Source organism: Babylonia areolata, chromosome 23, assembly GCF_041734735.1.
Source record: "Babylonia areolata isolate BAREFJ2019XMU chromosome 23, ASM4173473v1, whole genome shotgun sequence".
In the NCBI taxonomy this organism is placed as follows: domain Eukaryota; kingdom Metazoa; phylum Mollusca; class Gastropoda; order Neogastropoda; family Buccinidae; genus Babylonia; species Babylonia areolata.
Window position 1 is genome coordinate 6,841,334 of NC_134898.1, and position 12,268 is coordinate 6,853,601.

The 12,268-nt window shown below is 43.3% G+C and overlaps 1 protein-coding gene across 1 annotated transcript in view; it reads left to right on the forward strand.

The window, feature by feature from the left end:
* The window catches only part of LOC143298072 (diacylglycerol kinase zeta-like), a 275,075-nt gene that overhangs the window by 183,003 nt on the left and 79,804 nt on the right, over window positions 1-12,268 (forward strand). Inside the window, exons 23-25 of the mRNA XM_076610749.1 lie at window positions 3,819-3,856; window positions 4,316-4,436; window positions 6,472-6,508. Coding sequence (XP_076466864.1) covers window positions 3,819-3,856; window positions 4,316-4,436; window positions 6,472-6,508 — 196 coding nt within the window. The remainder of the gene's footprint in view (window positions 1-3,818; window positions 3,857-4,315; window positions 4,437-6,471; window positions 6,509-12,268) is intronic.

Sequence of the window (12,268 nt, forward strand, 5' to 3'; positions counted from 1 at the left end):
TCATGTCGGAATCAATGACTGCAGACGTGGTGATGTACAAAGCAAAGACGTAAGAACAGTGCTCACCAAATGCACGACGGAATTTCCTTCAGCTGCCAGCATCGTTTCGTCTGTCATCCCGGCCAGAGGTTAACATAAATCCAGCCATCAACAAAACTGAAACCAACATTCAGCTTTTTTCTTGTGTGTGAAGCCCTAAACTTTACCTTTGTCAACAACAGGTCGACAGTCGTCGCTGAGAGCTACCCCCCGATGAAAGACTGTATGAAACCGCCTTACTCCAAGAGCCAAAGGTTTCAAACTTGCATGCAATATGAAGTACCCCACCATCGACTTTCAATGTTACCTTTTCCACCCACCCTCCAGTAATTCCAGTGATCGGGTTAAGGTCGCGATTATTTTTTTTCTTCAGCTTTAGTGTGTGCCTGACAGACAACGTGTTTGTGACTATTTCAAAGCAAAACGGTTGGAGACAGAACCTACTGTGTGAGGCCGTAACTTAGGTTGGCCTTACTTGGTACAAAATGCAGTGCTTATTGTTTAGACAAAACAGCCAGTGGGATAAACTTTCAACACTCAACAAACATGGTTGTTGTGGACCAATGTGAAAACGTACCAAACATTATGTAATGCTATTCACTTTTAGCGCTAGATAAACTAGCTGTTATGGACTGATGTGAAACGTACTGAACATTATTTCACACTGGTCAGACTGGCCGCGATGAGAGATATATTGTGACTCATCTTCTCTCTTCTTGGTTTTGAACTATTGTGTTTCTTGGTTTTGAACAATTGTGTTTATTATCACATGGATTGTTTCCGCTTGACCTTTTATTATTTTTTTTTCTTTCTTTTTAATTTATTTATTGTTCTGTTTAATTCGTAAATATTTCCCACTCACTCTTCCGTTAACAATCACATATAATTCCCACATAACGAACATAAGAATGAACACAAACCAAAACGTATGGCCATCAAAAGAAGGTATACGGCTTACCCATTTAAATATTGATTATGCATTTTATAAAACTGCTGAAATATCCCATCCATTTTAATCAGTTTCTGTTATAGAAATCACACAGAACGGGTAAACTCACGGAATCACTGCAATAATAGACTCTGCCTTTTTAGTTTCAAAAGAAATCATCTTGCTTGGTGACTTCAGCACTCACCAAACAAAAGTAGATAAGCAGTGGAACCAAACAATGAATGTTGTTGTTATTTTTGTTTTTATCTGATACACCCACTAGAGTTACGCCCAACCCACAGACGCTCATAGATAACAAATACACTTCCAATAAGAACACCATTTTAGAAGCTTGTATTCCTATTTTTAACTCCAGTAATACAGTTGGTGTCTCACAGGGAAAAGGGGGGGGTACAATTTCCCAAACCAGCCCAGAAAACAATAATCTGTCGATGCTTCTCAAAATTCAACGAACAAATGTTTATGGATGACGTGAAAAACTCCAAGCTTTCTTCTGTATACGATATCACTGAGACCGATTTAGCAATTGAATACTGGACTGAAATATTTACAGAAATTTGCAAATATGTTCCACCGAAAACTAAACAAAAACTAAACAAAACCGAAACTAGCTTGGTTTTCCAAATAGTTGAAGAAGCAGGCTACATTAGAGATTATTTTAAAGAACATGGTTACCACAAAGAATCAAGACAATTGAGAAATGCAATTAACTCACAAAAGCGCAAACAAAAGAAGAAGCATTACCGAGACTTATCATCCTCGAAGGAAAACCCAAAATCAGTGTGGAAGCTATAAATCAACTCACGAACAAACAATCTTCGCCAAAACCAACCGTGATCAAGACATTTCACTGAATACACACTTCCAAGATAGCCAAGAATGTTATTATCACAGATCACACAAACTGAATTACATTGAAAAGTTAAAATTGTACTGGCATGATAAAAAAAACAACAACAAAACAACTAAGATGATTTGACTATTCCACCCATAACCGCATTTGAAGTTTATAATTACCTTATCCATCTCAAACGGCAACCAGCGGACTGGATGGCATCGAAACAAAAGGCCAATTTCTATTATTTCCATTCTTTCGAAACCACGAGAAAAGCACATAAACATGTTTCACATCACTTTGATGTCAATGAGCTTTTACTTCCAGTTCAGTCTGGCTTCAGATAAAAACATTTATGCCACACAGCATTAGATGACCGGCTCGCAAATATCAATAACAACAGATTTGTCGATTTCAAAGAAGCATATGATGTGATAGACCACAACTTCTTACCTAGAAAACTTGAACTATATAGTCTGTCAACCAATAGTCTGTGTTTGCTGAACTCATATCTCGCAAACAGGCAACAAACAGTAAGTGTCGATGAGTACACCAATCTCCGCACTAACACTTGATTATTGCATTCTCTCTCTCTCTCTCTCTCTCTCTCTCTCTCTCTCTCTCTCTCTGTCTGTGTGTGTGTGTGTGTGTGTGTGTGTGTGTGTCTTCATATAAAATCCATGTGCGAACTCCTTGCGGATGTTGCAACAATTCACACATCTCATACCGACATTGACGCTCTTGCAAAAGACTTACAAGAAAAAAAACTGATGAACAAAACACAAAATGCATGTTGATCACAACCAGACAAAAGAGGCAAAACACTATGCATGGATAATGTTCCTTACATCAACTGTCCAGTATCAAGCACTTCCATTACTTCCACTCACGGAAATTGTTTTTCCAAGCATATCCAGTGTACAGTAGATTACGCATCAACATTATTGTACTCCGCCAGTGCTAACACCATGAAGACATTACTAAATCTACATAAACAGGGGCTCAAGCTTGTACTAAAGATGACTCGACTTCCCTTTTAGACTCATACTATAAACAAGCAAATATTCCCCCCATTGCATTAGAATTGTAAAACTTTGGGAATCCGCCTTGCACTGTTCCTTGACAAAGCTCAATGTCCGCTGTATGTATCTTTATTAGACTGATAGTTTCTTCTTCTACTTCTTCTTCGTTCATGGGCTGCAACTCCCACGTTCACTCGCATGTACACGGGAGGGCTTTTACGTGTATGAACGTTTTTACCCCGCCATGTAGGCAGCCATACTCCGTTTTCGGGGGGTGCATGCGGGGTATGTTTTTGTTTCCATAACCCACCGAACGCTGACATGGATTGCGGGATCTTTAACGTGTTTATTTGATCTTCTGCTTGCGTATACACACGAAGGGGGTTCAGGCACAAACAGGTCTGCACATATGTTGACCTGAGAGATCTGAAAAACCTCCACCTTTTACCCACCAGGCGCCGTTACCGCGATTCGAACCCGGGACCCTCAGATCGAAAGTCCAACGCTTTAACCACTCGGCTATTGCGCCCGTCAAATTGTTAAAGTGTCATCAATACTTACAATGCATGCGTGTATATCTATGTATGTGTATGCAAATTGTGTGTGTGTGATGTGCATGAATGAACGTATACTATGTACACGTGTATGGTTATGTATATGTACAAATGTATATTTGTAACAAAGTTTGTAATCATAACTTGCATTACCCTGCAGTAAACTATCCTTCTGTGATGACTATGAATTTTGTAACCACCCGCAATGGCATGGGCCCGAGGCCCATTCATTAAACCATTTAGAGTTCAGTTCTCTCTCTCTCTCTCTCTCTCTCTCTCTCTCTCTCTCTCTCTCTCAGAGCTGTTTACTTTTGGTATATTTCTAAACTGGTGGCATGCGTGAATCTGAATTTTATGTGGTGTCATTTATCATATGCTTAGTTACTGTATTGTTCTTTTGATTTTGTTTTTCTTTTCAGCGTTGCTTGATGCTTCAAAACGTGGAGACATCCAGAAGGTAAATAGAATCCTGATCGAAAAGAATTCTTATTTGATGCAATTAGGTGTCTGCTTTTTGTTGTTGTTGTTGTTGTTGTTGTTTTTTTGGGGGGTGTGTGTGTGTGTGTGTGTGTGTGTGTGTGTGTGTGTAGTTGTTGGTTTTTGGGGTTTTTTTTGTGTTTGTTTTGTTGTTGTTGTTTTTTTTTGTTTGTTTCTTGTTTGTTTTGTTTTGTTTTTGTTTTTTGTTCTGTTTGTTTTTGTTGATGTTTTCACAGAGCGGCAAATATTTTTTGACGAACGAAAGGGACTAAAACCTCCGAAAAAAAAGCATTTTATTTTTTTCAAATTGTTTGATTTTTTCCTTTCTTTCCTACACACACACACACACACACACACACACACACACACACACACGTTTTGTTTGCTTATAAACTCGGGCGCATCGTTTGAGTAAAAGAACCGGCATTGACTATTGCAGCTCTGTGAGTCCAACCATCAGGGAGCAGACTTACTGGTCACTGACCAGTACGGAATGACTGCACTGCACCACGCTGCCCGTTTTGGACACAAAACCATCGTCAAATTTCTCATTGACAACGGTTAGTATCGCCTTTCGGTGCACTAAAAACCCCCCAAAAAACCAACCAAACAAACGCTTATAAGTTTTAGACATTTACATTTTAGTTAAAGTTTACTTAAAAATATAACAAACATCCGGTGTCCTGAGCCATCATGCTACATAATCTGGGAAAATGATTGGGTTTTTGTTTTCCAAATAAAAAAAACACCATCCTTCTATGACCAGCAATGTACAGTAAATCAAGAAATGTCTTCATCTTTCTCTACTTTTGGAATTTCAGTATAAAATATGCTTCAGGATATTCATTTAGATGATGAATTGATACAAATTAGGAGCTTTATTTCTACATGAACCAAAAGTAGACGCCAAAGCTGTGTGAAATAAAGTGACCGAATGAGCGAGATACGGAGACTGAGTTAGAGGGTGGGAGAGGGAGATAATATGAAGAAAAAATGGAATGCCTATGGACTGAAGTATTATTTGCTATTTCCACATTCACTGAACTGCATCATCCTGTGCCTCCATTGGATACTGCTTCTCGTGCCGTGGCACTCCTATAGCTTATTATGACTATCATTTAGCACTGATGATGATCAAGGGGAGTGTGGCGGACTTGCATAGGGCCATTGTGTTTTACTGACAATATTTTGATGCCATGGTGGTCGCCGTTGCTGCAATGATCACTATTTTGTTTGAATAAAGGAACGTGTCACACAAACGGTTTATTATAGCCGTTTCATCCGTTGCTATAAATTATTGTAATATGCGTATTGTTAAACTGCTTGTGAATTGTTCCTTTACACCAACACAACCAGTAATGTGGTATACATCTCAGATATTTGCAGACACTCATCACTTTTAGCAATCTTAATAAGAATCTTCTGGCCGTCGTTTACTGTCCATGCTGCTGTCGTTGAATGGTGCACAATGATCATCATGTTAAATATCGAGTCCTTTATACAATTATTCCTGCCGATCGTTTTTCACAAATGTGAAATACTTTCAGACGGAAAACATATATATGTTTATTGTTCCTGTTTAATCAAGTAATGTTTAATGTTGTTTTCTTGTTTCGTGTGTGTGTGTGTGTGTGTGTGTGTGTGTGTGTGTGTGTGTGTGTGTGTTGATTGATGCAGTTTCTCTCCGTAAGATAGAAAAGTTATTCTTTTCTTATCTTAAATGGAGATGAATTTTCTTGATCACGATTTGCTTCCACAAATCAAAAGATTTCGGAGTTTTTTAATTGTACTGTTTTATCGACTGCAAGTGCAATGGGTCGTTTATGATAACAGCCTAGGAAGCGATAGAATCTAAACGCACGGGTTCGAATCCCACACTCAGCAGAATTTGTCCCCCTCCTTGGACCTTGAATGGTGATCTGGACGCTAATCATTCCGATGAGACAATAAACCCGAGGTCCCGTGTGTCGCATTCACTTAGCGCACGTAAAAGAACCAGCAATAAAAAGGTTGTCCCTGGCAAAATTATGTAGATAAATCTACCTTGACAGGAAAAGAAATACACTAGCAGACAGAAAAAAGAAAAGGGTTGTGGCGCTGCACAGTATGTATTTGCTCTCCCGTGGGAGAGTAGCCCGAATTTCTGTTGTGACAATGAGTGCTAATACAATACAATACTATAAAGTTATGAAACATGTACAGTACAGATAATACAATACAATACTATAAAGTTATGAAACATGTACATTACAGATGATTGAGGATTACTCATATTGATCCTTCAGAAGGCTCTAATTTTCTACATCCTGACTCATTTATGACAGTCCTCATTTTGTCGCATACGTCAGTGACAAGAGTAACTTACTTCCCCGCAGAAATCATCACTTGATTCATGTGCTATGTACATGACAGCACAAATTACTGCTGGTTTAACGACTTGTCCCTGTTTTTCTTTGGAACAAATGCTGTGTGTTTAGAGCCCATTTCGAAAAAAAAAAGTGCAGTAGTAATTGCAACAATCAGTTTGAACATGGTGGACATTTGTGTATATCGGTTTTGCTTAGGTAGTAATTTCTCCATATTGGTCTGTTTCAGCTCCTCCAGTGCTTCTGGACATGGCCGAGCATGAAAAGTAAGCATGCATGTTTATAGAGCGATTGTTGCCCAGAGAAGTATAAAATACACGTCAAATTTATGTTTGGCATTTCGCGAGGAGACTGAATACGTTTGTATGTACATTTGTATGCACACAGGTGCTTATTGTTTCGTGCGAAAAAGAAGCATTGATAATAATGAAATAAGTTACGATTGATCAACGTTTTCGGTCTATTTAAGTAGAGTTATGCCTACATTAACGAGTTGCATAGATATTGTCTTCAGCCTTCTGGGTGAAAATGAAACGGAACACAGAAGTACAAAGATACATGTAGTATCGTGATAATCGATTATGTCTCTGATAAGCGTACTTTGTGGATGGATAGTATTTGTATATTAACCTTACGATTACTTATTATCCTCAGGTCAGGTCAGGTCATTAGATCTGCTACTGGTAACCTGTAATCCAGTACAACCTGTTCAGGGTCGGGTTGCCGACGACTAAACCGGCACTTCCACCGCTCCCTTCTGGGACTGGTGAGGCGGGTGGCTAGACACCCTTATGGAGATCCATAAAAGGGCGTCGGCTCAGGAGAGCCACCGACGGCCATCTAGCACCACTGTGCTGTGTGCATGCCACACGCAGTTGGCCCCCGGGGTGTGTCTACCCATGTATGCGAAGTCTGGATCCGGCAGAATCTGCGGAAGAAACCTATCGGTTCAACGGAGAGGAAGGCGGTTACAGCAATGCACTGTGGAGTGCAGAGAGCAAGATGAGACACCGAAAGGATATCTTGGTCATCCACTGCATCCGTGCTCATCCTCCAGTCGTCTCGACTTAGTCTTGCCACTGGAAATTGGTGGACCCGGACGAGAGAGTGAGGTCGACGTTGCGCAACTCCTCTTCACTTTAAACAAACTCATCGCGCAAGTCATCAGTCATCCAAAATGACCTTTCATCCTTCATCATTTCATCACCCCCAAGTCCTGTGGCCACAGGCGAGCGACGAAACGACAGGTGTGGGTACACTGGCAGTCGCAGCCGCAGACCTGCACGCAGGCGGCTCAGGCCATAGGGTCGTTCTTCGTCGACAGGAGCAGCGATGGAGCTCGGCAGACGTCTGAGCGTCTGAGCAGCCCTCTTTAGGAATGCACTGCTCACCTCCCTGGCATGAGGAAGGGGCTAGAAAAGGTGCCCCAAAAATTGCCTGCTCCATATCACCCTGGCCAGCATACCGCGGCTGGCGGGGACCCTACATCAGCGGTCGAAACAAAAAGAAAGAAAAGAAAAAAACAAGGATCGTTCCTCTCACCATTCGTGCTTGGAACATAAGGACTCTCCTGGACAGAGATAACGCGGACAGACCCCAAAGGAGAACAGCACTAGTTGCATCCGAACTCGCCAGATACAACGTCGACATCGCAGCCTTGAGTGAGACTCGGCTTGCAGGCGAAGGCGAGCTCTGTGAACGGGGATCTGGTTACACCTTCTTCTGGAGTGGACGAGGAAGCGAAGAGCGACGTGAGGCTGGCGTTGGTTTTGCAGTAAAAACAGCACTTGTCAGCAAGCTAGCTGGAATCCCAAAGGGAGTCAACGATAGGCTTATGACCATGAAACTCCCACTGGCATCTGGCCAGAAGCACCTCACCATTGTCAGTGCCTACGCCCCAACCATGACCAACCCGATGAAGTGAAGGCGAAGTTCTACGAGGACCTTCACTCTGTCATTGCTGCCATCCCTAAAGCAGACAAGCTCATCATTCTTGGGGACTTGAATGCTAGAGTTGGCTCTGACTACATCTCCTGGGATGGAGTGATTGGAAAGCACGGTGTGGGCCACTGCAACCCAAATGGATTGCTTTTGCTTCAGACCTGTGCAGAGCACGAACTGCTGATAACCAACACAGTTTTCTGCCTCCCTACCCGTAACAGGACGTCATGGATGCACCCTCGCTCAAAGCATTGGCATCTCATCGATTATGTCATCGTCAGGAAAAGGGATAGGCAAGATGTACGTGTAACAAAGACCATGTGCGGCGCCGAGTGTTGGACAGACCATCGCCTTGTAGTCTCGAAGCTGAATATTCGAATCCAACCCAAGAGACGCCCCCAAGGCCAGAAGGCTCCAAAACGGTTCAACATCGCTAAGCTGAAAAGCATCACCATCAAACAGTCCTTTGTGGAGCTGCTGGAAGATCGTCTGGAATCCGCCTCTCTGGACAACCAGAATGTGGAGTCTGACTGGAGGACCCTGCGTGAGCTGATCTATAGTACAGCTTCAGAGACCCTGGGACCCATGACCAGAAAGCACAGACTGGTTTGATGAAAACTGTGACGAAATCAAGCAGCTTCTGGATGAGAAACGCCGTCTGCATCAAGCCCACCTGAGCAACCCAAAGTCCACATCAAAAAAGGATGCATACAATGACATCCGCAGGACTGTTCAGCAAAAGTTACGCCAGATGCAGGATAAGTGGCTGAGTGACAAAGCTGATGAGATCCAGGGATATGCTGACAGGCACGATATGAAGAGGTTCTATGATGCCTTAAAAGAAGTCTACGGCCCCACATCCTCAGGATCATCCCCCCTCCTCAGTGCAGATGGGAATACCTTGATCACCGAGAAGGAGAACATTCTCGAACGATGGGCTGAGCACTTCAACAGTGTCTTAAATCGCCCTTCCTCCATAAATGATGAAGCCATAGACCGTCTCCCACAAGTCCCCACCAACGAAGCACTGGACGATCCGCCAACACTTCTTGAGACCCAGAAAGCAATCTGTCTGCTATCCAGTGGCAAAGCACCTGGCTCAGACTCCATACCAGCAGAGGTCTACAAGGATGGAGGCACTGTGCTGACTGAGAAGCTTCATCAGCTGTAATCACTCAAGTGGAAAGAAGAGACGATCCCCCAGGATTTCAAAGATGCATCTATCATTCACTTGTACAAGCGAAAGGGGAACCGGCAAGCCTGTGATAACCATCGGGGCATTTCCTTGCTCTCCATCGCAGGCAAGATACTTGCCAGGATCCTACTTAACCGCCTCACAGCACACCTTGACCAAGGTCATTTGCCTGAGAGCCAATGTGGATTCCGGAAAGAGCGCGGAACCACTGACATGGTGTTTGCTGCAAGGCAGCTGCAAGAGAAATGTCAGGAGCAAAATGCTGATCTGTTCTCCACCTATGTCGACCTCACTAAGGCCTTCGACACCGTGAGTAGAGAGGGACTGTGGAAGATCATGGCCAAGTACGGATGCCCTCGGAAATTTATTTCCTTGGTCAGCCAATTCCATGAAGGCATGCAGGCTCGAGTCCAGGACAATGGTGAAACATCTGCTCCTTTTGCTGTCACAAATGGTGTCAAGCAAGGCTGCGTCCTGGCTCCAACGGTGTTCAGCCTCATGTTCTCTGCAATGCTTACTGATGCCTTCAGAGATGGCGATGTTGGAATCGGCCTAAAGTACCGAACAGATGGCAAGCTGTTTAACCTCAGAAGGCTTCAAGCAAAAACGAAGGTCATGACAGACATCATCGGAGACTTTTTTTGTTTGCTGATGATTGTGCCCTCAACGCTGGATCTGAAGCTGACATGCAACTCAGCGTCGACAAGTTTGCCACTGCCAACAGGAACTTCGGCCTTACCATCAGCACGAGGAAAACTGAAGTTCTCCATCAGCCAGCCCCAGGGAAACCCTACGTTGAGCCCAACATCACAGTCAACGGTCAGAGATTCAGTGCGGTGGAGCGGTTCACATACCTTGGCAGCACACTGTCACGAAATGTGACAATCGACGATGAAGTGAACGTCAGGATTGCAAGAGCAAGCGCAGCTTTTGGTAGACTCAATGCAAATGTCTGGAACAGAAGAGGCATTAGTCTTGAGACCAAGCTAAAGGTCTACAGAGCAGTAGTTCTCCCCACACAACTGTACGCCTGCGAAACTTGGACAGTGTACCAACGACATGCCAAGAAGCTGAACCACTTCCACACAACATGCCTCAGGAAGCTACTGAACATCAAGTGGCAAGACAAGACCCCTGACACAGAGGTGCTCGCAAAAGCCACCCTTCCCAGCATCTTCACCATCCTGATGCAGTCCCAGCTTCGCTGGGCTGGACACGTGGCGCGCATGCCAGACCATCGGCTGCCCGAAAGGCTCTTCTATGGCGAGCTGCAACAAGGGAAGAGATCACACGGAGGTCAGAAGAAGCGCTTCAGAGATACTCTGAAAGTCTCTCTGAAAGCGTTTGATATCAACCCTGACTCCTGGGAGGAATCTGCAGTGGACCGTGACAAATGGCGCGCTGCTGTGCACAAAGGCGCCAAGTTGTGCGAGGCCAACAGGACTGCTGCAGCTGTTGAGAAGAGGCAGGCCAGAACGTCACGGGCAAACAAGCTCCCTGACAATGATATGCCTGTCTTTGTCTGCCCCAACTGTCAGCGAACATTTCGTGCGCAGATTGGACTATTCAGCCATCTGCGCACTCACAGATAGATTCATGAGCATCCTTCCCCCCACCCCACCACCACCCTCCCCCCATCCCCCATCCCCCATCTGGATGACAACGATGGTCATCATCGATCTCGATGGACACACCACCACCACCACCACCACCACTTATTATCCATTTTATACCAGGTATATATGTATGTATGTTTCTTCTCATTTTATGTCAAGTGATAATTGCTTCAAAGTACCTTAGGTGTGGTTGGCTGTCTTACCTTCGTCCATCTTAAAAACTCGGCAGCACAGCCACCCTCTGTTTTATTCGGCTAAACAGTGAGATTAAAGCCACGATGTTGATGAAAATATTTGTGCACCGACAAATGCTTTTTTTGACTCACTTGTGTAAACAAAGTGAGTCTATGTTGTAACCCGGTGTTCTCGGTTGTGTGTGTGTGTGTGTGTGTGTGTGTGTGTGTGTGTGTGTGTGTGTGTGACGTCCGTGGTAAACTTTACCAAATTCGTTTTCTCTGGAAATATTTTGTCTGCCAATACCTAATTTGATTAACATAGAAAAAAATCTTCATAGTCATACCAGTAATTGGTTGTAAGTCTTCCGGATTTAGCCGTATTACTGGATCATTAGCTTTATTTCGTTGGACAGAACACATACAGTGACACTAACTACATCATCGACGTGTTTACTGCACATGAATATTCTAAAATGGAACTGAATTAAATGGAATGAACATAAAAGAAAAAATGAATTGACCGTTTCATTTCGGCCAGCCTCTTGTATACTGGTTTGTGCATATCTGGAGAAAACAGCTCCATGTTGCGATGTGCCTAAGGCGATGGCAACGTCTCCTTTGCCGCTGAATCAAAACATTTTCTTAAATAACCGATACATGATTTTAACAGGTTTTTTTTACTTCGAATACAATAATGTTTTAAATTTTAAAAATAATAAACCATAGCTTTGAATATTAAATTTGGTCTTGTGACGTCAGATGCGCCTTGGTACTGTCAGGAAGTCGAATTGCTTCCGACCTGAGCAGTTGTGGTTCGAATACAGACCACATTTAAACGATTTTTTCTTCTTCTCATGACTGCTTTCCAGGATAAAGCGTGTATCACAAGTGAGTTTTGAAGGCCTTGCCTCTATTGTTTACAAATGATGTGCAGACCAATGCGTTAATCGGCATATCTGCAAACTTTCGCACAGCCATGAACACATGGGCTGGTAACCACAAATGTTTTCATCGATTTATCTATGTGTGCCCTTCCGTGCGTACGTGTGTGTCTCATGTTTGTTTGTTTTTGTTGTTGGTGTGTGTGTGTATGTGTGT